General features: G+C 43.2%; 1 protein-coding gene across 1 annotated transcript in view; it reads right to left on the bottom strand.

Moving 5' to 3' along the window:
* Positions 1–20,205, bottom strand: part of LOC107390497 (procollagen galactosyltransferase 1) — a 32,379-nt gene extending 12,174 nt beyond the window's left edge. Inside the window, exons 1-4 of the mRNA XM_015967247.3 lie at positions 19,821–20,205; positions 10,865–10,975; positions 10,674–10,791; positions 7,951–8,085 (exon numbers count right to left, since the gene is read on the bottom strand). Coding sequence (XP_015822733.1) covers positions 7,951–8,085; positions 10,674–10,791; positions 10,865–10,975; positions 19,821–20,038 — 582 coding nt within the window. The 5' untranslated portion in view covers positions 20,039–20,205. The remainder of the gene's footprint in view (positions 1–7,950; positions 8,086–10,673; positions 10,792–10,864; positions 10,976–19,820) is intronic.
* Between the last annotated feature and the right edge of the window lie 6,119 nt (positions 20,206–26,324).

Genomic DNA, 26,324 nt, shown 5'->3' with positions numbered 1-26,324 from the left:
TTCTACCGAGGCATGTGTTCTCCGTTTGTTAGCCATTTAGCTAGCTGAGCAAGGATACACAGGAGGTGTCTTGTAGCCTAGCCTTGGTCAAAAATTTCCCAGAATACACCGCGGTATTTTCAAAAGGATGGCGGATCAGAAGCTAGCAGCTACTTCGGGGGGCAAATTTCAAGTTTAAAAGTAAGTCAACTAATTTAAAATCTATTTTTAGATCCAACGCAGTTTTCTATGGTTGGTTAGTTGCTTAGTAGTTGCAGCTTTGGTGGCTAGCGGGTAGCAGCTCCCTTACATACTTAATTTAACAAATATATTCACAATTTAAAAAGTAAAAGCCTCGTTATATATTTATATTGAAACTTATACGTATAAAATATAACGTTATCTCCCGTGTCACGTGATGTTACGTGACCGCTGTGGAAGCCATGGTCACGTGATGCAAGTGTGTTCCATTTAACCGTTCTTTGACCAAGGACGGACAGTGTCCTCGTAAGAAGGCCAAGAGGCCAAGCGCCTTGACATTGAGAAACACCCCCTGTCTCCTCTGGCCAACACAGGATAAGTGGCTTAGGTGACTACTGTCATGTATCAGACTTGGAAGTCCAGTGGTTAAAGTACTGGGCTGGATACCTTAGCCACTGGACTACCATAGCCAATACAGCCAATGAGTCACTAAGGCAGCCTTTCTAAAATGGGGGTACGCGTACCCCTGGGGGTGCATAAAGAAACTCCAGGGGGTACGTGGGAAAATGTACATTCATTTATAAAATGGAATCCATGCAAAATCTTTTAAAAATGATTATTTAATACATATTTTAGGAAAATATAAGTAAAAGTTCATAAAATGTGTTTTATATTCAGTAGAAGTAGGCTAAATTCATTATCCCAAAATCCCAGGGTCTCCCCCCATACCAGAATGGTTAACTCCAACCTGTCATATAACGCCTGGCATCGCCAGTCCGTCACTTGGATCAGCGTTCAACACGTGGTTGAATACAGCAGCAATTGTTTGGAAAACACGGAGGGACAAGTGGCCAAGAAGGCTAAACCAGAGCCGGCAAAATTCCAGCTGTATTTAATTGGATTTACTTCCACAATTTGCAACCCACCCAAGGCACTGTGTTTTTTCTGTGGGGAGAAATTAGCTAACAGTAGCATGAAGCCAGCACAACTGCAGTGTCATCTTAAGACAAAACATGGATGTCATGTTGGTAAGCAAGCAGATTTTTTAAAGAGGAAACTGTCTGAATTCAGATCATCTCAAGACACGATGCGGAAGGCCTCCACAACATCAGCCAAAGCCCTGGAGGCCTCTTAGGAGGTATGTTGATACTGATGGCATTCATGAGCACATACTATTCTGCAAAAGCTTGGAAGGGAAAACAACAGGAGCGGACATATTTAATGTTGTCAATGTCGCTTTCTGGGAATATGGTTTGAGCTGGAAGTCATGCAGCAGCAGCTGTACGGACGCGGCAGCATCAATGACTGGCCGTGCGAAAGGGCTGATAGCGTGCATTAAAAAAGAAAACCCCGACGTGATGTGGACTCACTGTGTCATACACAGGGACGCATTGTCATCCAAGAAAATGAGCCCTGTGTTACATGACGTTTTGAACAGCAGCTTCAAAGTGATCAACTTCAGTCCAGGCCACTTAATGTGCGTCTGTTTTGCCGCCTCTGCAAAAATATGGTAGCTGAACACACAACCGCTGCAGCACACAGAAGTGCGCTGGCTCTCTTGAGGGAAAATACTCAACCGGCTGTTGGAATTAAGATCCCAAGTACATGCCTTTCTGACTGAGCACAGATCTCCCCATGCCACCTTGTTCCAGGACACAGATTGGCTTGCAAAGCTGTGTTATCTGGCAGATATATTCAGCAAACTGAACAAACTGAATACATCTCTGCTGGGCAAAAACACCAGCATTTTAAACCTGTATGATATTTCCAATACAGTTAGTAATGAATTATTAACATTTAAAATATTTGAAATAGTTTTTTTTTCAACTGGTTGAATTTTGTACATGTTTATCAGTTCCAAAATTGAATAAATCAGTCACTGAAGGCACAGTGCTCTATTTAAGGTCTTTTGTTTTTTACAACCAAAATGCTTTTGCGCTGATTAGGGGGTATTCAGCTGAAAATAAATATTTCACAGGGGGTAGAGGATGAAAAAAGGTTGAGTACCACTGACCTAAGGCATGTTTTGTCAGAGTGGGCAGAGTTTCTCTGAAACAAAACATTTTATTTCTAGGTATAAATTCAAGCTGATGAAAATAACTTGCATTTAAAGGTTAAATATGGACCACGCACAATATAGCGACATCTAGTGTTTTGAGGTGGTAGTGCTACAACAGAACACATTTTCCAGCTGTCAGGGTGTTGGTTCACTACTGACACGTGAAGTGACCAGGCAGCACTGTGTCCCGTGACAAATCGTACAGGTTAAGGACTAATTTCTACTAATAAGTTTATTTTACAACAGTAGTTACCAAGTGAGGGAAAGAGGGAGCAGGAGATCAACAGGCGGATTGGGGCAGCGTCTGCAGTGATGCGGACGCTGAGCCGGTCTGTTGTGGTGAAGAAGGAGCTGAACCAGAAAGCCAGGTTCTCGATTTACCAGTCGATCTACCGCCCAGTCCTCACCTGTGGTCATGAGCTTTGGGTAATGACCAAAAGAACAAGATCGCGGATACAAGTGGTCGAAATGAGTTTCCTCCGCGGGGTGGCTGGGCTCAGCTTCAGGGGTAGGGTGCTGAGCTCGGACATTCGGGAGGGACTCGGAGTAGAGCCAGTGCTCCTCCATATCGAGAGGAGTCAGTTGAGGTGGTTTGGGCATCTTGTTAGGATGTCTTCTGGACGCCTCTCCAGGGAGGTGTTTTAGGCATGTCCTGCTGGCAGGAGGCCCCCTGGTCACCCAGGACACGTAGGAAAAAGTATATCTGTGAACTGGCCAAGGAACGCCTTGAGGTCCTACGGGAGGAGCTGGCGAAGGTGGCCGTGGAGAGGACGGTCTGGAACTCCCTAGTTGAGATGCTGCACCTGCGACCCAGACCCGGATAGGCGAAAGAAGATGAGGCGAGTATTTACAGTTAGACCCTCTTCTGGGCTCAGAATCAGCTGCTTGACTTTACACAGTCCCAGCCTCGCCTTGCCAAGCAGACTTTTTACCGCAACGGTGCCCCCTATTGGCTAGTAGATGTAAACATAAACCCTGTCGTGCCCGTGAAAATAAAAATGTCATTATTTATCTTTGAAATATAGCTTTAACTGGAGAAACTGTACATTCATTCTGCACACCTCTAAACGCCCCGGGGAGGTATTATGTTTAAAAATATAGCTTTTTATTAAAAATGTTTCATATTGCACCTTTAAGATGAATGACATCTCAATAGTGCCAATGAAAATATTTAATCATATACTGTGCCTACCTTTGCTCTCTACGGTTTAAAATAGCATGATATGGAACATTTAAAATAATAAAAAGGAATATAATCAAGAGCAAAGAATATATGAAACAAATGACATGCCTATATACCGCACTTCACTTCAAATAAGTCCGCAAATACAAATATTTACATAAGTGCTTCAAATTGCCATTAAAAGTACCTCAAAATGTCAAATCTAATGTGATTTTACTGTTTTTGTCATCCAGACTTTGAGATGAATCTGCATACAATGTGGATCCAACAGAAACAAAGATCTGGGCTGTCAGTCTGCAAAAGACACAAAATCCCCCAAACACCACTCAAAGGAACATCTGCAGGACTGAATTCTTTCTGCCGTCTCATCTGCCACCACATTCCCCATCTCCTCTAAAGATCTTAAAGCTCATGAAAAAAGAGACATAAATCTTATCTGCCATCTGGAGTATCTCTGAGGAACGCTCAGTGCATAATTTGTACAGTCTGTTGGCTTTTTTTAGGTGCGTTACTGTCAGAAAAAACAATGGAAAGTAAACTGGATAAGGCTGGAAACTTATAGTGTCACACTCCAAAAGGTGCATATTGTACGTGGTGCATTCACATATCAAATATGCATTGGCTTGTCAATACCAATGTGCACTTTATGAACATTGCAATAGGACTGCTCAGGCTCCATATGCTGCACGTTCACTGTCTGACCACCAACATCATACCTGGTGCATTAAATGGACTCTCTGCTATTTACTGCAAACCTGGTTTAGATGATAGCACGGTCACCCCTGGCCCAATCCGGGCCCTGATAGGAATACTTTTTTCTCGGTATCAGATTCCTCGCCTCATTTTTGTTTTCTCCTGCGGGCAGGAGATGCTCTACGCGCAGCACGCCTCATGGCAGCGATGCGCAGCCTAATGGGCTCGACACACGGGAGGCGACATCGCCTCTCCTCCATTCATTTTCAATGAGACATGCGCGACAAAGCGATAATCGCGGGTCTCCCTCCTACCAAGCGAAACGCAAAAAACGGGCGTGTCAAATTTTGCGCTCGTGCACGTGTCGTGCACAGGCGACCCAGCGACGCGATCCCAGAAAGTTGAAACATTTTCAACTTTTCATCGCTGTCGCTCGGACGAGGACCAATCAACGGAGGTTTCATTCACTGACCAATGAGCGGACAGGATGCTCCGTATACCTCCGAGCAAACATGGAGGAGAAGTTGATTATTATTATGTTTTATATAATAAAATCAGAAGTAAGATTTCACATAACTCTAGCAGCACCTTGTGAAACATCATACGTACCACTTTATTAACTCTGAACCTGATACAGCCAAACAAAACAACGAAAGTTTCAATTTTGCCACGGAACAGAACGCGTAGACGGTTTTGCCGCAGGCCGCTGCCGCAGATCGCCTCCTACGTGTCAGGTAATAAAAGCGACGGCGACAAATTTCGCTGATCGCGGTCGTTTGTCGCCTCCCGTGTGTCGAGCCCATTAGTGCACTTGAGCTAAATGGGCCCCCCTCTGAATCTCGGGGGGCTACACACAGTGTAGTTTCTACTTCTTTTTATCAGTAAGTAAATATATATTTCTGTATTTTATTATGCTGGTTGAATAGGGGGAAATGCTGTGCTGATGCGTCCGATGTGTCAACGCTTCAAAGTAGGGCTGGGCGATATGACGATTTTAGACCGTTTTACGATCTACACATCTGACGGTCTGTCATTTTTGAGAGACCGTTTTATCACGATTCACAGCTCTGCTGTTGAATTTCTGCCTCTGAATGAAAAGGGAACTTACCTCAGGCGAATGACACGCCTTTGTTTGACCCTTAACCAATCAGAGTGAGTAATATATTAGTGCCCCGCTTGTTTTCATTTGTGTGTGAACAAACATGGCTTCGCCGCGGCTGAGCGACACGTTCCGAAGAGGAACGCGCGGCGCTAACAACCGACGTGACATGTCTCGGAGAAAGCTTAAAAACACGTTGGACGCTTCTTCTGAAGCAGAAAAATAACACCGCTTCTTAAGCAGAGCACGACGTCACCTCGGCTCGTTCACCCTCTGCCGAGCCGGTGTCGGTACCGGACTGAGCTCGGTCACTGGGTCGCTGGAGCTGCGCCGTGACTGCCTGATGGAAAACCAGCGGGTTTCATCAGACTCGTAGTTTCTTGTTTTTGTTGGGGACCCCCTGTATTTTACCGCTCCCTCCTGCAGTCTTCCCCTATTAACATTTAAAATGATTCTGTAAACTCTGTGTATCAATAGAAACAATCTCTGCCTCTGCAGTAAATGTAGTTTGCAGATAATAAATAAGAGGTGCATTCATCTGTGTATCTCCTTTGATCCGCATTAGTGATATTCTCAGCACCAGAACAGTGAAGCAAAGAAAGATTCCTGAGTTTGTTAGTAATTTTATTTATTAGGTGCATCTAACCTGTTCTATTTTTCTCTGAAATGAGATCAAATCAGTGCTTCTATGGGTTGTCTCCAATCTGCACTGGAAAATTTTGCTTTATTTAGAGACTTGTTGCAGAAAATATTCAGAATGCGCAGTTTTTTGCTACCACAAGCGATCTCTGGTCCAGCCGCACATCAGAGCCGTATTTGAGCTTAACTATCCACTACATGAGCAACTAGGAGCTAGATAGTATTTTGAACAAGTTAATGTTTGCACAATACGTTTGCATTTGACATGTTTGCACTTTAAATATGTTTACCATTTTAATTTATGTTAAGTTACTAGAAAAACGAGAAAAACTGATTTTTGTAATTGTTTCTCTCAGGGCTTTTATCATCTCTGGTGTGAGTTTAAAATATAAGTGTGTTAGCTCTGTGCTGATTATCCCTAATATGAATAAATGTTTATTTATTCAATGTTTCTCTTCTTTAATATGCAATAGAAGTTATGCTATTCATGGATAAAAAATCGTGATAAAATCGAAATCGTGATAAAATATTGGAAAAATCGTGATATTCTATTTTTGCCATATCGCCCAGCCCTACTTCAAAGCGTGTGTGGGGTATCCAGGAAGACTTTTTCTCTGGCTCCCGGATAAGGGACCATCAACACCGGCGGACATGCAGATCTTTCACCGTGGCGGACCAACGAAGCGATATCCAAGGTCAGCTTCCCTAGTTAGGATTTAGTTAATAAGCAGGCAGGAGGTGCCTTTACTTTGGAGTAGCTTTAGCGTGTTTTTCTTGCTGAAAACAGCCAGAAAAACTCCCATCAGCTTTGAGTTAGCATGTAGCTAGTGTCCTGCTCATCTCCAACTGTGGAGCAAAAGCTGATGTAAAAGGCCACGGCGCCCGGCTACGATTGCAGCGGTCTGAGTCTCCGCTTGTAATTCGACAGTCTCAGTCCATATTAGATCTCCACAGGCGATCAGCATGACTACAGCCTCCCACGGGAGCCAGTCCGCCGCGCGGGTGGGATATCCCAGTCTAAGGAGCCATTGTTAGCTTTTTGGGTTAGCCAAGTTAGCTAGTGGCTACACTGGTTCATTTGTTCCAACCCTGTTCCAAACAAGCCCCACCCTTAGCTCCACCGCTTTTCCCATTTTTGGATTGTCTGGGCGTGACGGGACCTGTGACACGGTCAAAATGGCGGTGGTGGGAACCTCCCATTTTGGCACAGAAACTTATAATTCGAGCCTATGGACACGAATTGTCCAGGATATATGTCGATAGTTAGCACGCACAGACCTAACAACGCAGCTGGTGCACATATTGTAAAAATAATCATGTCCCGCTTTAGTTTTTTTGAAAAGAGAAAAACTGAAAACCCTCCAGCCGGCTGAGAAGGCAATCTGTTTCAATGCAAATGATAAATGACCGACACTTGTATAGCGCTTTCAGATTCAGAGGACTCCAAAGCGCTTTACACTACAGTGTATCATTCATCCATTCACACACACATTCACACATTGATGATGATGAGCTACAATGTAGCCACAGCTGCCCTGGGGTGCACTGACAAAAGGCAAGACTGCAACATGACTGAGGCATTAGACTGTTTAGTGATGAATTCACTGTAAAAATCCTACTTATTGCATCTTTAATGTGAGCTAGCTTACAAATCACCACCCTGATCCAAATGAGAGGCAAAAACAAGTGAAGAAGTCCAGATGTCTTTTTTCCAAACCTGCTGGTGACACACGTGGGAAGGGATTCTGACTCCAGGGCAACTTTAGAAATAAGAGAAAATGCTGATTTTTCACTATTTACACACAATTTATCCATTTATATCAATATTATTGTGGATGATAGGTTCTGTACGGCTTCAATAAGTCACTTTAAACACAAAAAATGGTTTAAAATGTTTTACTTAAATATTGATTCGTTAAAATATCTGTTCTGTGTTACATCTGGTAGCTATCAAACAACCAATATGGTGTCTGAGCATTATGAGTGAAGCCAGTGTTCGTGCTACTTCACATCTAATGAGATTTTCTGAAGGAGATGTGAAGGATCTGCAGCCGAAGAGAGGAGAACCATCAGCAGCATAAAGGAAACCTCAAGTACCTGTGAGGTCATCCCACACCAGAAGTTGGAGTACGCAGCTCTGGACTCCATCATGGGAGCAACGATGGTCTTGTTCTCCTTCATCAGCTTCCACAGCACATCCCGACTGGTGAGCAGGTTGTCACAGTCCACCATCTGGAGATGGGAGAGCAGAGCTAAATATTTACAATCCTGCATGAGCATACACACACCAGAACACACACACGCACAGTGTCACCCAGGGCTTTTAGATGCCTGGATCAGCTCACAGCAACATGTGCTGCACACAGATGCATCCTGGACCTTCTCATCCTTTAGTTCTCATAAACAAGCCATACAGGATGCTCTTCTTTGTAGAAACAATTTACATTGAAACGGGGTTTCCTTTTAATTGTATAGCAAACATAAAAGTAAAGTAGAAAGAGTCAGCTGGGAATCAAACAGCTGCTAAAGGCATTTTAGTTTATGAGCTAAATTACATCCCAACCATCTGGTGGTCAGGTAAAACACCCATGTTAACAGGGTTTTCAGCAGTAAATGTTTTTTAGAAAGTTTTTTTCTGTCTCCATTTAGAGCCGAGAGTTCATCACTAGGGCTGTTGGGTCGTGAAGAATCAACACATTCTCACACCCAAGCCGTCAAAATATGACGCGTGACGAAGCGTCAATATTTGACGATTCGGGACGCCCCAGCGTGTCAGGAGACGACAATCAGGGACACGCTGGGTCACGTGGCACCACTGGCGTCACTGTTTGACGCGCGCGGTCACGTGGACATTATTCGACTATTTAACCCCAATCCTAACCTTAAGGTCCATAAACTGTGACCTTAAGGTTAGGATTGGGGTGAGGGGAAGGTTAAGTAGTTCACAAGTAGTTCTAATGTCCGTCTCACCACCGGCGTCAGATACCGACGCTCTGAGACGCTGCGTCAGCTGTTTGTCCCTGATCGTCGTCTCCTGACGCGCTGGGACGTCCCGAATCGTCAAAGATTGACGCTTGGTCACACGCGCCATATTTTGACGCCTTGGGTGTGAGAATGTGTTGGAAGAATAAGGGCGGGAACATAGTTGCTTTTTAACCTGGCGCTGGCAGCAGGCTGTGTATTTGTTCAAATACTTGCTGCTGCACTGCATGTAGTACTGGAGGATTGAGCTCGGGGGCACAGAAGAGAACTCAGACCAGAAAAAGAGCTAGGTTTGTGGGGTACAACCAAAGCAAATGTCAGTAGAGATCAGTAACTAGTTAACATTGACAGAAAAAAAAAACAGCATCTGTATCATAAATAGTGTGAAAAACCTCTAAACAAGAGACGGAGTGGGTAAGTGTGTCTTGCCCCCAAATTCCACTACCTCCGCTCCGCTCCGCTGCGGTCCGCCCCTGCCTTCCGCAGCCGCTCGCTTCCGAACTCAATTTTTACTGGTACGCGCTCTACAACGGCTCCGCTCCGGTGCGGAGACCTGAGGTGGGCAAACAGGCATGCGCGGGATTTTCAAGATCTTGCGATACAGTCAGAGCAATAAACGCGGACGTTAGATCCAAACACCCGTTGTGTGGGAGAAGCATCGGCATGAGCTGTTTAATCTGCCCATCATGTGTGTTGAGAGATCAGCAGTGTTTGGATCAACAAAGTGTGACTGCTTTGATAGTAGAAACTGTATTTATGGCTTATTTTTGTGCATTTAAACTTCAGCCGCCATTGATAGTTGTTAAAAGTTGTTAAACCTGTGCATATGAAACAAAAAACGCCTTTTGTTTATCGATTTATTGTGAAAAACGGAAGTTGTGCTTGCTCCTTTTCCTGTTGGACGGTTGTGATTTCTGTCCATTTACTGCGGAGGTGCTCCGGCGTCCGGCGAAAATAGGATCGATTCTATTTTTGCCGGACGCCGGAACAGAGGGCGGCGCACGGCGCCGCACTGCCGGAGCACGGCCGCAGTAGTGGAATTGCTCTGATTGACTACAACGGGACCGATTTTGCTCTGGCGTTCGTGTCGGAGCGGAGGTAGTGGAATTTGGGGGTTACTCATTTTGTCAACTCCACCTTCTGGTTATTTGTATATTGCAGCGTTCAGATGCGTTGTGTTACTTTCGTGGGACACTAACAAACCACGCTACAAATCTAAGCAATTCACGCATGGCAGCCATTTTAAACGTGTACGTATTGCTAAACAGCAAGTATTTTCTTGCCATAACTACGTGGACGTACACACATGCACAAGCGATTGTATTAGTAGAGCAGCCATGTATCGATGCAGTTTAGGGATCAAGTCTAGTTTCAATGTTTTATTGTATCCTAAAACCAATTACATTTGATCCATTGACCTATTAGATGTTTTTAGAAAATTCACTCATGAAAAAACTGCAGAAAAAGCTAAAAGAATCAGTCGGTAGTCGAAATCAGCAATAAATCACTAAGACCAGTTTTAAAGTCACACACTTTAGGATACAGCTTAAACAAATTAGCTTATAACATTTTCTTTAGCATGTGAATGTGTGTGTGAATGGGTGGATGACTGATTGTATTGTGAAGCGCCTTGGGGGGCTGTAAAACCCTAGAAAGCACCAGAAAACCAACTCTACAAAAGTGGTTCAGAAGGTCGTATCTGTTATTTCGGTGTGAAACTCTTCTTCTGCCTCCATCTCTGCTGTTTACTGACACCTAATGGCAGTTCTTTCATCCAGCACTCGTTTTGTTGTTTGGACATCACAACACCAACACCACAGGAGCCATTTTTAACACACCAGGAGGTAGTCAGCCCAGATCTCACGGGCAGTGTCCAGCGCTGCCTGACGGAGCTTCATTACATATTCGTATCGGAGGTTGTTCCAGTGCTTTGGCCCCGCCTCCTCCACAAAAGCTCTGCATGCAGGGAAAGACGCACATTAAGGCTCATTCCACATCTTCAAAGTCAAACACACACACAGCTACACACCTGGATTCTTCATCAGGTCGCCACTCCACATAGTGATAGTAATTCTGCACCTGGATGAGCCAGTCTCTAAGGATGGATGTGGTGTTATCGGTGTTGTGATCCGTCGCCACCCTGATGGAGGGTAAAAGACGAGACAACAAATGAACTAAATTTAAAAGAAGCTGATCTTGTGAAAAATCTTTCAGCAGGAAGGGCTGCAGAGGAGATCCACAAAACAGAAACCGAGTCATGTTATTTCAGGAATTATTCTCATCCTTGGGGAATCTGCATCGTATCTGGGACAATAACGCGGGGTTTTACTGTGGTGAGCGGAAACAACTGGTGAGTCACGGTTTTCCCAGAGGAGATGAGATTCCCCAAAATTGTTCCCACCCCTCCTGAAGCACACAATCCCACACACAAAACCACTATGAGAGTGTCAGAGCTGTTAAAAGTTCATACGCATAATAATCCTTTAAGAATAAGTTTCAGTCACATCTACGGAAACCAAAAATAACAATTAATTGCAAGCACACATTAGGCTTAAAACCTTTCTAAAGCTTTAAACATTCAATTATTTCAAGATCTTGTTTAAAGCCCTGTTTAGCAATAAAAGTATGATTCATTTTAGCTTCGTTATTATATCTTGTTTAGCAGAGCACATTATACCCTTGTATTAAAAGGCGTGAAATGTGTAATATCTTATGCAACACTCTGTTAAAGATCCAAGTGTTTACAGTTTACAAAAACACTCTTTTTACATTGATAAACATCCAATTAATGTCCTTCAATAAAATAGTTAATCCACAAGTCTGATGTCAACAATCCAACATAAATTGCTGCTGAAATTTCCCTCTGGGATTAATAAAGTATCTTTGAATTTAGGGCTGCACGAAATTAGGAAAACCTGCGATATTCGATAACAGTGCTTAATATTGCGATATCGATACTACTTGCGATAAATGAACAAATACTAAAGTATGCAGAGTTGATGTCATCTGGCGTGTGATGGCTGCTCTGGGTTCAAAGCAAACAAAAACTAATGCATGAATTTCATTACAACATAACATTTTATTGCAAAAATATGCAGCTGCACCTGCTACTGTATTAGCAGCTGCACCTGCTACTGTATTAGCAGGTGCACCTGCTACTGTATTAGCAGCTGCACCTGCTACTGTATTAGCAGCTGCACCTGCTACTGCATTAGCAGCTGCACCTGCTACTGCATTAGCAGCTGCACCTGCTACTGTATTAGCAGCTGCACCTGCTACTGCATTAGCAGCTGCACCTGCTACTGCATTAGCAGGTGCACCTGCTACTGTAATAGCAGCTGCACCTGCTACTGTATTAGCAGCTGCACCTGCTACTGCATTAGCAGCTGCACCTGCTACTGTATTAGCAGCAAAACAAACTGCATGCATGCAGTTTCTCAGTGACTTTAAAACATCACCTCCACCATAAAACTTTTTCTGATGCTCCAAATACAGAAAAACATCCCTTACCAGGGTTTTTTGAATAAATAAATAAAATCTGAAAATAAGTTTAAATGTTAAATAATAGTTAACATCACTTAAATGCAACAGCAAATTCTCTCATTGCTACTGAACATTTTCTCCACTTATGTGGTTATGATATAAGGCTGTTGCTGTAATTGGGAAGTGAACTGTGCTGGGCCAAACTAGGAGAATATTAAGATTTTCTGAGGGAAAGAGAAAAACAATTGTCTATCTTTCAGAAGAGGAACTGGCAAAAAAAAAAAAAAAAAAACTACATGGAAAATATGTGAAAACGTTTGTTTTTAACCCCAAATTGAACAAGTTTAGCTAGATCTTAACAAGCAGCTCAGATGATGAAACTGCAACTATGATTCTGATAACAAGCTAACAAATTAAACTAGCTCCTCTAAGATAACCAGCTAGCAGAGCTTCTGACTGACAGTTTATGTGCAGCAGCAAATCAACTATCCTGATTAACAAGGTTATAAAAGCTCATAAATGAAAAATCACTTTGATGTGTGGGGGAACTTTTCCAGGCCCTCTTTAGCAGGGTGGGACTGGGAGGAGAGTGCTGTAGCCTTTTAGCTGGAAGCTAACCGGAGCCTGGGGCTAACGGTGGGTTGGTTCACCGGCACGTGTCGGAGTCAGCCCGGTAAAAATGATCAACGACACCGAGCGGACTCACGTTCACGTTTGAAAGCAGCGCTGATTCCAGAAACCTCAGCACAAAGTGCGTTCGTTGCTCTGAGCCAGGAAGACGAACATGGGAACGGTGCAGCTAACTCTGTTCGGGTGTTGCTTTCCATCCTAAGGGTCTGCGTAGGGCGCGGGCGTATTACGTGAACGGGCCCATCTGATTGGCCGCATATCAGAAGGGCTACATTTGGTCAATAATACTTCCACGTAAAAAACAGAGCTGGTTTACAAAAAGTTGATGTATGACAGGGATGGAAATGTTGAACCAAACATTTATCGCCATTTTTGACGTGCTTTGCGACGGGCCTATTGCACGTCCTGTTATCCCGATGACGATAATTTTTCGATATATTGTGCTGCCCTATTTGAATTGAATTGAATTTGAAAACCTCAAATTTTGTGACAAGGGAACTGAGTGGAATGAAGCCCTCGTTAATATTCCCGTGCTTTCCCTTCTTTATAGGGTCAAGATGTCGTCGTGAAACGAGCATAAACAGACAGAATAGCTGCAAAGAATCAGAGCAGCAGTCATCTAATATCTGTGTTATCATAACAAATGCCAGAGTGTCAGGAAAAGGGCCTCGAGTGAAACGAAGTGTGAATATGACAGAAACGGATTGACTTCCAACCCCTTCGTGTTGAGTGACAGTCAGCGTGCCGCTGCTGCTAGTCTCCCATGCGTCCGCAGAGATTTAACACAGCAGTGCCATCTCAACACCTACATGATGAAACCAACTCACCCATCCATCTTCTCCCTCGCGGTTGCTGCTTCCCTTTTAAATCGCACTGGTGGACATTTCTAACCACTGAGTAGTTTTGCATGGCCAAAGGGAGTGAATTTAAAGTGTTTATGGTGAGTTAATATTTGGTATTGCAGAAGTATGCCTAATGTAAATGAGAGCCGAGAGGGAGAACACAGGGGGTGAAAAATTATTTATGTATTGGTAACATCTACTCTGCATGTCACTGCAGATCACACACACTCGCACATCATTAAGCAGCTGGCATGCTTGTGTCAGTGTGCTGCTGCTCAACAAATATTTCATTTCAACGTGTCACACTGATGTCTGCAGGTACCTGCAGGCTGCCAGTGACTCGCTTACATTGCATTGCAACATTCTAACACCAATACTTCCTATAAGGACAGATACAGACGTCAGAGCAGCAGGAAACAGGTCGCCACATTCGTATCATTAGAGATGAGCCCATGTGGATAAAAAGTTCACCATCTAGTCTGGTTTGACATGACTTTTGCAAAGTATTGAAAAGGTTTTTGGCTGATTTGGATGTATTTTTTGCCCGTTTTTACAGCTGAATGATGACCTCTGACCTTAAAGCAGCAATCTGGAGTTTTCCCTCTTTCAGGAATTATGTAGGATTTTGTAGAAATCTGTAAAAGTGATATCCAGTCTTATCCATTTTCATCTGCTTATCCGAGGTCAGGTCACGAGGGCAGTAGCCTAAAGCCTAGTTTATGCTTCTGCGTCGGAACGGTGATAGGCAACGCCATTATCCGTCCTTGCGAGGGCTCTCTAGCAGGCTTGCAAGGACGGACGGAGTTGAGCCCACTTTTCAAAACATTCGTCCAAAGAGATGGAGTATGCAAGCTTGTGATTGGTCAGGACACCACTGTCGTCAACAGCGCCGCCATCGCGCTTCCATAAAAGTAAAGAGAGCCAGCACCAGACACGGATCAGCTTGAAAAATGCCTTGCAGAAAAGCTAGTATGAATGTTTTATTCACCCGTGACTAGCACAGTTTTATTATTAAATTATTATTTTACTGTCTATATCATTTTATTTATTACTTATTTTCTAATTTTTGTCATTTATATTAGCTCTTTTATTATATTTTTACTCATTTTAATCCAGTGTTTCCTCTGTGGGGGCCCTCTGCCCCGGGAGCGGTGGTCGACTGTAGCTTCCTGGGCGCTCTATAGGTGGGGGTCTATGCTCCCCCTCCACTGAGCGCCCTGACTTAGTGTGGAAGACCTGATGCTGCCGGGGTAGGGCTGTAGCGAAGCCTCGACGAAGTCGACGGCTCGATTCTAAAAATTTGTCGACGTCAGATCCGGAAGTCGACGCACCGCGCCCACTTGTTGCATCCCCAGGAGTTTGTAAATCGAGGAGGAATCTGCCTGTTTTTCCTCTAGTTCGCCCTCTTCTCCGCCTTCACTAACATCTCCGCCAAATACCGAAGACCCGGAACAACGTCTGTCCTCTACTAGATTTCTTTCCTGTTTTGCCCGCCTTCGTCTCCCAGCAACGGACAACAACTTCCGGGGTCAGATGCGCTGCTTCGTCTCTACCGCAGATGTAGAACATCACCGGGAGCGTTTCTCCCTTCATTAAGGAGCTTCTTTCAGACATGAGGAGAGCTGTTTTGGTGGTAGCAGTCTCTCCTCCGTGCTGGTCTGTTTGCTGCTGGGTGTTTTTGGTTTATTTAAACTTGGTAACTTGAACTTAACGTTGGTAAAGCTACAGTTAGCATCTTCGCTAACAGCTTCTTGCGTTGGGATAAGCTGTTACGTTTTGGTTTAGAGTTCATCTTTTTTGTGGTGTAGATCTCCCTTTTATTACATTTAGAGTGTTGTGGGTTTTCGGTTTAGTGTAAAATATCACCTGAGTTTGGTTTAACCCGTAAGACCACTCGCCTCACGCACATAAGTGACCAAAACAAAGCAGCATGGAGACACTCCATCTTCTACCACCTCTCAGGCAGCAGCCTGCACTCCCAAGTTCTACACGTCACCAGAACATAACCAACCAACACAATAAACGCAGTGTTATACAAAATGGAAGGCCTGTAGTGTTTATTCTCTTACAGTAACAATTTATCAATTTTTTTGAGGAATTTATTTGAGATTTTCTGGTTTTTGTTAATTGTGCAATAGAAAAATAATCATTAGATTAATTTTCTAAATAGTCATTAGAATAGTCGACTATTCGATAAAATAATCGTCAGAATAATCGTTTTAAAAATAATCGTTTACCCCCAGCCCTATGCCGGGGCAGACGGCTCCTCTGATGGCGTTTCCTTGCGTTACCATACTTGGCACATCTGGACTCAGCCTAATATAATTTTCACTTGTATGTGTGTGTGAGTCTGTGTGTGCGTGTGCTTGCATATGTTTGTAAATGTTTTTAACCTGTTATGGGAATCTGGGGTCATTTTGTAAAGCACTTTGAATCACACTTTGTTTGAAAAGCGCTTTAGAAATAAAATTTGATTGATTGATTGAGTAAAAAGATGAGTAGCAAGTGTTTTACTCGTGGATGGAAATGACGGGAAACGTGGGTTTAAAGGTGGCAAGCGCATGAAGAGGTGGAGAATGAGTCCCGCAGCGCTCCTCCGTGAGAGCGGGGGGGGGGGGGGCACAAGTTCCACTGCTGTTTCTCAACAGGAGGAGGGCTCTAGTTTCATTGCACCGTTCGTGTCAGTGGACACGGTGGGGGCGGGGAGGGGGGCGGGGCATGATGCTTAGCCTGGCGGGTGGCCAAGCAAAGCCTGGTGGTCCGCCAGGCTTATAAAGCGCTGGGGGACACCCTGCCGTCTGTTGTGAGGACCATTGACATAAATATACTGGACATCTCCTTTCCATAGGCTCCAATATCACGTTTTTGTGCTAAAATGGGAGGTGGCCACCACCGCCATTTTGGCCGTGTCACAGGTTCCATCAAGCCCAGACAATTCCAAAAAAGGGAAGAGAGGAGGAGCTGTAAGGCTGGGATCAACTGACACTAGAGCTGAGGAAAATAATCAAATAATCGATGCATCGGGATGCGGACATAAACGATTCTGCATCGTAGAAAAGTACGCCATAATCGATTATAGTGGAATGTAGTTTTGTTTTTTTAACGGCGGCACCAGCACCGCATCCAAATCTGTCAGAGTGAGCGTCCTCCACATTTACCTCCGCCTTAATGTGGTACTGCAGGGCTGAGCGCTAGAGTTGTCACCCGAGACCAAACCGGAACCGAATCAGCCCGACCGGTTCTGTTGGATTTGGGCCGTGAATTAAGTTAATTGAGCGGGTTGTCGTGCTGCGCGCTCCGCTCGCTCGATCAGCGACAGAGAGAGAGAGAGACACAGTCTGCTCACACAAGAGAGAGGATCGGAGGACGGTCCTCCAAACCGATGCTCCAAACAAGCGTTATTATTTTCATAATTTAATTATTATTTCTCCTGGAAGCGCTCAGTCAGACTGCTTGTTGTAATGTAGGGAGATCCGGTCTTGGGGAGGGGGCGGGGTCGATGACGGCGGCTGCAGCGTGATCGTCTGTCTCTTTTATTTAGTGACACGGAGAAGTTAAAAGGCGAGAGAAATAGAAGATAGAAGTTCTTGTTCCACTTTATTCTTTTGTTTCATGATGATAAACTGATGTTAAATTCAGCTTAAAGAGAAGCTGGGAGGAAGCTTTGGTTCATTTTAAGTTACAGGAGATCTTGTCTCCTATCTGCTCCTCCAGAGACAGCATGGACATGGGGGTCCCACAGGACAGGTTAGTGGTTAGCTGGTTAGTGAAAGAGATCCATCAGCTGGGTAATTTAATCCTAATCCAGCCCACAGCCTTCTGATGGTGTTATTATCAGGAAGAATAAAACACACATCTTAAATATTAGTGGAAGTGTAGAAATTGTTTTATGTTTTATTATTTTCTGCATCAAACAGAACTTGATTCATTCTCCAACATTTCAGAAATGAACCACTGGGTTCAAATGAAATTAAGTCAAACATTTCATTTGGTGTTATTTCTGACACCCTTCAACTGCAGCATAAATATTTGACTATAGAGCTGCTCAGAGACATTAAACACTCATATATGAACCCATTATGGATTTTATTATTACATTATGTGTCCTGTAGGTTTTCAGTACTTTTTTAGATTTTGTGAGTTTTTGCAAAGCGTGTTTTTCTCAGCCTGAGGCGTTTTGCTGAACGAGGAAACAGATGTTTTACTTTGTTAAATCTTCTTAAATGTTTTAAATGTTTTGTCCTAACCTGTTGTGAATGGAGAGCTTTTGAGGGATGGCAGGTTGTGTCAATTACGTTTTAGATAAAAAAAATAAAAAGCAATTATCTGACATCTTCTATTTATCGATGAAAACAAATCAATATGAAATAATCGTGATGCATCGGGATATCGAATCGAATTGAATCGTTGACCCAATAATCGTAATCGAATTGGGAGACAAGTGAAGATTCACACCTCTAACTGACACACCCGGTGGAACTAGCGACAAGCTAACCTGAAGCTATAAGGAGCTTTATAACACAATCAGTCATCCACCTGTTCACACACACATTCACACGCTGGTGGGAATGAGCTACGATGTAGCCACAGCTGCCCTGGGGCGCACTGACAGAGGCAGGGCTGCCGAGCACTGGCGCCACCGGTCCCTCCGACCACCACCAGCAGGCAAGGGGGGTTAAGTGTCTAGCCCAAGGACACAATGACGGTAACAAATTGAAAGGGGCTCAAACCTGCAAACTTCCGATCACGGGGCAAGCACTTAGCTCCTGTGCCACCGTTACCCTGTCTGCCATTACATCGCAGAAGAACTACATAAAATATAATACAAACGTAAAACAATACATCGTTTTTCTAAATAAGCGTGCTGCGATTGGTTGGCAACAACCCTGCAAAATTCTACATTCTACGCTAACACACTGTGGCTCCAACGTAAACAGAATGGAGGTTGCAGTTCTTTAGATGTTGTTCTGTGTTCTTTTGCTTTTGCATTTCTTTAGAACAAGGTATGCTGTGTTGATTTTTGAGATTGTTTAGCCTACTAGATGTTGTCAGTCAGGATTTATTAATGTGATTTCTTATCTATACAATTCTGGCAGATATCAGGTATGAGGTTGGCTAGTTAAACTAAACTCAGTTTACAAAAAGGTTATTTATGACTCAAAAAGAGGAGCAATCACTTTTCCACATAGGGGCCTGGATTGTTACTCGCCTTTGGTAAAAACACTAATAAGTTTCTGTAATTCCCATATTCAAGCTACTTTAATCAGCTTTCACAAAAGAGAGAGCTATGTGTTTGATCCTCGAAAATGAACAATGTCTTCTTTTATCACTGTCAAATTAAACACAACCGTCCCTCAGGCTTTAGTCTCAGCCAACAGTGCCATTAAATGTTGAGACAACTAACTTGTCAGGTGTAAAAAAAAGATTAACTAAGCATTGAAGAAAAATACATCTGCTGGCAGAAGAGTGGAATGCGGCAAAGAAAGAGGAAGCCGAGATAAGAAGTCTGGAAATCTGTGGGCTTTGTGACAAAACAAAAACAGAAGGAAGTGATGATTTTCTTAGTAGTTTTCTTTAAGAACTGTGAATTAAATAAATACTTGAGGGCTTGACAAAGTGCCAATTTTTCAAACTTTTTTAAATGCTGAATCTGTTTTTCCCCCGTCGAGCCACGAGGATGTGGAACATGTGGGAGGGGACAGAAGACGAAGAGAAGGGGGACTGAATGGAACTTTTCATGGATGCTCGTGTCTGCAGGAGTCCGCCCTAACGGCTTCACACAGATCCTCCTTAGCAGTGTGAGGCCGTTTAACTTCCGGTTATTTTCCTTTAAATCAGATTCTTTGAAACAAACATAAAGGTGGAGGCGCGTGCAAGCCCCCCCCCCCCCCCGCCCCCCCAACTTTCTCCTGACGTGTCGTGCGGCTCTGTCGACAGGGACTGAAGTCTGGAACACTCAATGGAGAAAAGTTTTGATACTGTAAAACAGTTTGTGTTGAATGTTGAAGCTGACATAACCGCAACACTCACCACAGCGCAATGCGGTCCTTCGGGTAGTTGAGGCGCTCGATAGCTCCTAGAAACAGCGGCAGAGAGTGGGCCGAGTTGCGGCAGATGAGCGTGATGACAACCCGGGGAGCGAGCAGCGGGGACTCGGGGCTCCAGCGCTCCTCGGGGAAATACCCCCAGTTGGGACCCGGCAGCAGAACGAAGAGCAGGGCAGACAGCAGCAAGGTAACACGGAGCATGGCAGGGAGGGAGAGAGAGAAGCTCGCAAGTGACGCGGCGGACAGAAGAGGCAACGGGAGATGGGTCCAATCTGTTATTTTATGCCGACATTGTAGACATGGCGGGGGTAGGTGTCTGAGTTAAAGGGCGGGACCACGAGCTTCCAGAAGAACTCGGTGTTCTAGAAAACCCTCAGATGTAAACCTCTGTGTTTTACGGTTACAGGGTGAAAAAGAGTCATGCAGTGAAAATCAGCTAGCTCTAAACAGGACTGCCCTCCGCCTAAAAATCAGGCGGCAAAAACAAACGAACCGTGTTTCGAAAATGTGCCATTTTGTCCTCCCCTTTAAGAAGAGGACTGCGTGGCCTCGCAGTGACGCTCCACTTTATGCACATCTGGCGCACATCGAATAAATAAATAAATAAATAAAGCTACAATTTAACAAGCAATTATTTCTAAATGTATACTGAAACCAAATTCAAATATATGAAGCTACAACATCTTAGATTCTAATCCAAATATTCTGAATAAAACATAAATATCCAAATCCATAAATTGTTTTGATTCAAATCTATACATAAGAGTTACATCTAATAGTTAAAATCTAAATATGCCTGTTTCAGATAATATATGTGGGCTAACATGAAAAGTTAAATTGCTGTAAAATGGCAAAACTCTACCCCTCTTGGTGGTGGTGGTGGTGGTGGTGGGGGGGGGGGGGTCAAAACTTGACTTTGGAAAAAAGTTGGACATGTGTCCCCCCACCCCCCCACCCCCCCACCCCCACCCCCAAAATGACATCTATGTATGGTAGTGTTCTGTTTTTCTGTTTTGCATCTGTCTCAGTCTGCCTCTGAAAGAGCTGTCTGAATAGATTCCTGTCTAATATCTCAGAGCCTTCTAATTGGTAAGATTGTTTATTTGTTGATTTATTCTTGTATGCATGTATGTATGTAGGTGTATATGCATGCATGCATGCACATATATCCAGTTAGATAAACAAGAGGTTGACAGAATGGGGGGGGGGGATCTGCCCTTTAACCACCTTCACCACTTTTTCTTTGACTCTGCACAACTCTTCTGAAAGCTGAGAGGATTCACTGGCAAAACCGATAACATCCTAACAGCCAATGTCAACCACCTGGAAGAATACATAAAAACAACAAAAACAGCATAAATACAAGTATTTTCTTCACTTGTATTTGCCAGATTTATTTAGTCACCGTTACTTTGCACAGAGCATTCTGAGTGTAGCTGCACCATGAAGAAAATGAACGGAGAGCCTCGACTGGTGCATAAACTTTTATTTGATTCTCTGGTCCAAATGCCTTGGACTTCACTCCGAGTTGCACCGTGAAAACTGTTTAGAGATATACAAAAGCATAAATAAAAGGTGAACAACAACTTAGATGTCATAACAGAAATAGGTTACATTCTCACATTTACATTGCTCCGCTGGCCAAGGGTGCTAAACAAAACAATAATTCCTCAAAGCTGCTTTATCTGTAGATTTGAGTGGGGATGCAGTCGGCAATGTGCAGCTGAGGTGACTTTAGGCTTAAGACCTAATTCAATACTTCTCCACAAACAGATTAACCCAAACAGTTTCCTCTGGAAGGGTGTGGCTTATATAAATTCTGTGAGCCAATCAAGGGTCATTGCCATCAGCTGCTCAGCTGGCAGCTACACTGAGCTTTGAGCAGCAAAGGTCTCCAGGTTTCACGATTTTTATCTTGAGAGGCGCTATAGAAATGATATTTTCTTCTTCTTCTGTAAGTCATGCACAGCTCTCTGACCTCAGTTTTGTTGGGTTAGCATCCTGGAATTTTCTGGTCCGAAGCTCCTCAGACGTGTCAGCATCTAGAATAAGGACTTTATTCAATGTCTGACCAGGTGGACAGCAGAATAAGATAAATGAAGAAGAAAAAGTAAATATCTAGTTTTCCAACTATCCCAGTCTTTTTCATTCAGGAGTTTTTAAAGCTTGCTAGTTATTCTCATATATACGCTAACTGAATAGTGAACTCACTGCCATGTTTATGTATGTGCCTCTCCTGAAGCACAAATTCATAAATATGCAAATGCATGTCTGCAAGTCAAATGAAAAACTTAGGTCAAATAAATGTAAAGCCTTAGGGGGAAATAAATTTTTTCGTTTTATGCATGTTTAACAAAAAAAAAAGTATTACTCTTGCAGTTTTCAGTTTTGAACTGGTATCTTTACATTACTTATGGATAAGAGCCCCACTTGCTTGGGTTTGAGTCAGTAGATCACCAAAAACAAATTAAAGAGTCAATTTCAGCATGTGTAGTTTGAAATCTCTAAATGCTCTGGTACACATAATCTCATAAATGCGTTCTAATGGGGGTCGGCTTTAATTAGAATTAAAGTGACAAGATTTAATATCTCCCTCTAAAGTTTTACCCAGTTGTCAGTCCTATCCCGACCTTTTGCAGAATACCTGCTGGATTTTTATGTTTTTTCTTGGAGATCAGTCGCTACTTTGCTGCCCCTGACAACAGGCCATCCTCCAAAAGCCATCTCCTGTATGTGCCAATGCATCCACACACAGGCCTGCTGGCAATCCTTAGCAAGTTCTGCAGTGGTGGAGCCCTGATCTCACAGGTCCACTTAAGGAGACACTGCTGCTGGACTTTCTTGGGTGCCGTCACAAACAGTAAAAATGGGGCAGGTGTAAATTAATTTCCATTTCAATAAAGAACTTTTGCAATCCTAACTTTTCCTAACATTCAGGAATTCATCCAAACCACCATTATCCCCTTAGAACCCAAACCCTTTTGAACTAGAAAACAGGTTAGAATAAATACATCCAACATGTAGGAAATATTAAAATAAAATAAAGGGCTTGTATTTGATGTAGTGTCTTCTAGAGTCCTGGAACCCCCAAAGTGCTTTACACACACACACACACACACACGCACGCACGCACGCACACACACACACACACACACACACACACACACACACACACACACTGAACTTGTATAGCGCTTTTCTAGACACCCAAAGACGCTTTCACACACTCTCACATTCACACACTGCTAGTGATGGTAAGCTACTTGTAGCCACAGCCGCCCTGGGGAGGTCTGACAGAGGCGAGGCTGCCATTTGGCGCCGTCGGCCCCTCTGACCACCACTAACACAGGCAAGTTGGGTGAAGTGTCTTGCCCAAGGACACAACAGCAGGATACCCCTGGCGGGAGGAATCGAACCCATGACCCTCCGATCATGAGGCAAAGAAGTAGAATCATTTTCAATATATGTAGAACGTCACTTGGGGTTTTCAAACTTGAATATTTGACTCAAGAAGCAGTTTTGCAGGTGTCTGAAATGGGTTGTGACACCAGTGTCACCATGGGTCCTTAAAGGTTATAAAAAACAGAAGAGGCAAATATTTTGAGAAGTAATATTTTTTTATTCTCAAAAGCAGTTTGCCAGAGCTAATAAAGTAATTTTTGTGTTTTTTGCAATGACAAAAGCTAAAATATTATCACCTGCCTTTCAGCTGAATGAGAAAGGAGTTTACACAGCATGTTGAACATGTCTGTGCCGTTATCTGCCGAGTAAACGTTATTAAAACCAAATCGAAACAGGGAGAAGTTCAAGTGCACGGCCTCTTACCACATCCACCTGAAACCAGGCAACACAACCTGCTTTTCTATATTCTGAGAACAGGCAAATTAATTTAAGGTGGCACAAAGGTGTTGTACTTGAACAAACTGATGACAGACCTGTGCCAGTGTGATAAAAATTGTGTGCAACAACTCATGAATGACTTGGAACAAAGCAGCAGAGCATCACACTTCAACGGATACAGTTTTCACACTCCTAGAGACTCGTTAGGTCAACGCTGGAAGGGGATGAGGAAGAGAGAAAGGTGGAAGTCAGAGAGCTCGGCCTCACATGCACAATCACATGCAGAGACACCTCCGTTGAACAGGTGATATGTTTCACCTTGTCCTAGAGGGTGAAGGTGCATTGATGTCTCAGAATTGATTGGCAACCCATCCTAGGGTCCTTACATATCCCATCACTCCAGCTTCGTCTCCTGGGACCGTGAAGCTGGCATAGACAATCGGATGTACGGGTGGCAAATCGAAAAGCTGAGAGACATTAAGTTGGGAAGTTTGGTTCACAGTGTGAATTTATTCCCAGAGGAGCCTTTTGCACGCGCCTCCTCACGTGTTAAGAATGCAGTAAAAAGACCACGTGACCACACAAGTCATTGATGTTTACGATTCAACAAAATGTGAACCGGCTCTGAAAGCCGATCGTCTTCACACGTGTTTGAGATCTGAGCAGCTCGGAGCGTTAAAGGGCAGAGAAACTGGATCCACACGGAGGGGTCAAACAGCGGCAAAGTTAAATAACTTTAAACTGAATCAGACTGTTTGAATCTTTCCGAATAAAACTGTAACATCAGTAAACACTCTGAGTTGTGACTGTGTATAAAATGTCGTCAGAATCAACTTACTGCTGCACAGACTGGGTTTTATGATGGGGAATCACAACAAACAAAGGGACTGGGATGAATTTGGCCCTGGGTTGTGGGATTACATTATAAATCACAAGGTCACACACGTCATATTGGCACTTCAGGATGATGTATGGCTACATCTGGGTGGGAAAACACTGGCTGGGCTGGCCATGAGCAGATCCAGCATGCAGCTTTGAGTCGTTTTGCACCAAACACAAGTCACTTCTAGACAGATGTAGGCCAACTGGAATGTAAGAGTGATACAGCCCATAAACGCTGATTCATTGCGTAGCGTAGATCTGAGAAGATTTTCAAATCCTTTCGTTTCACCATATATTTTCTATCAGAAGCTAATGCAGAAGATGTAGGAGACTATTTATTTAAACTTAGAGTGGCAAATTAAAATCAGAAAAATCATTTAAAAATGTATTTCCATTCAACCACATCTTTAAATAAAATCCTCATTGCTCTAAATGAACAAGAAATGCAGTGAATAAAAATTTGTTGCTGTTTTCACTGTGTGGATTGGGTGTTGGCATCTTGAATGGGGTTGATTACAAAAGTTGATCAACTATCAAGAGTATCTCAGAGGTTTACACATTGGTGGTTTTAATGAAATTCTCCCCTAAGTAGTTTATGAGATATTTTGCTACCAGGTGGTTTCAAACCTAATACAAAATAAAGTTTTAGGGATTTAAAAATGATTCAATTACTGAATAAAAATTGGATGTTTAAAATGATCCTTTTCTACTTTTAGTTGCTTTTTAAAGTGCATTTAATTTAACTGTATTATTTTGGGTTTAGTTTCACAGTCCCTTTGGCAGAATCATGGAATCACCTTCATTCTCCAAAGGAAGTGATCAAATAGATCAGATAAGGAGCAGCTGGCAGGAACTTATTCATTCCCTCCAGGAAACGGCTATGGTACCAGCGTGAATGTTTGAATGCTGCAGTTCCAGTTTCAGCAGCTTTGAAGCTTTAAACCAAAACCAAACTGAAACACAAAGACATCAAATAACAGCAGAGCTCTGAATGGCTCAGAGTCTGTAAAACTCAGAGCCCCATTTCATAACAGAACTAAAGAAGCCCTCTCATGACTCATGCATGCTTTTTCATGGGCATGCTTCCTGCAACTACAACCAACAGATGTTTGAAACAAAGAGGCAGTCGAGCTTTTTCTTTAGTTTTTAGGTCCCTGTAAATATTCGACTTTCCGTCGCCTTGTTTTAATGTCCAGACTGAACTGAGAGCAAAGAATGAAGCTGAGCTGCTAAAGCTGTTGCCATCTTTGTGTCACATGCGGCTCCTCCTGGCTCAGATATAATTGAATTCAATTCAATTCAATTTTATTTATATAGCGCCAAATCACGACAAGAGTCGTCTCAAGGCACTTCACATAATAAACATTCCAATTCAGGTCAGTTCATTAAGCCAATCAGGAATAATGTTTCCTATATAAGGAACCCAGCTAATTGCATCAAGTCACTGACTAGTGTCAGTGACTTTACAGCAATCCTCATACTAAGCAAGCATAAAGCGACAGTGGAGAGGAAAACTCCCTTTTAACAGGAAGAAACCTCCTGGGAATCCAGGCTCAGTATAAGCAGCCATCCTCCATGACTCACTGGGGATCTAGAAAACAGAGCAGGCACACACACAGTGGCGGCTGGCCAGTAGAGGGCGATAGGGCGCCGCCCTCCCACTTTCCCCTGTGTTTTTTAATTTTTATTTTAAAAAATAAATACATAAAATTAACAATAATCACATATTCTAAGTTAATTGTGTGTTTTGTAACAAAAATAAATC

This window comes from Nothobranchius furzeri, chromosome 4 (assembly GCF_043380555.1).
Source record: "Nothobranchius furzeri strain GRZ-AD chromosome 4, NfurGRZ-RIMD1, whole genome shotgun sequence".
Lineage (NCBI taxonomy): Eukaryota > Metazoa > Chordata > Actinopteri > Cyprinodontiformes > Nothobranchiidae > Nothobranchius > Nothobranchius furzeri.
The sequence above is the reverse complement of the archived record's forward strand: the minus strand, read 5'-3'. Positions and strand labels throughout refer to the sequence as shown.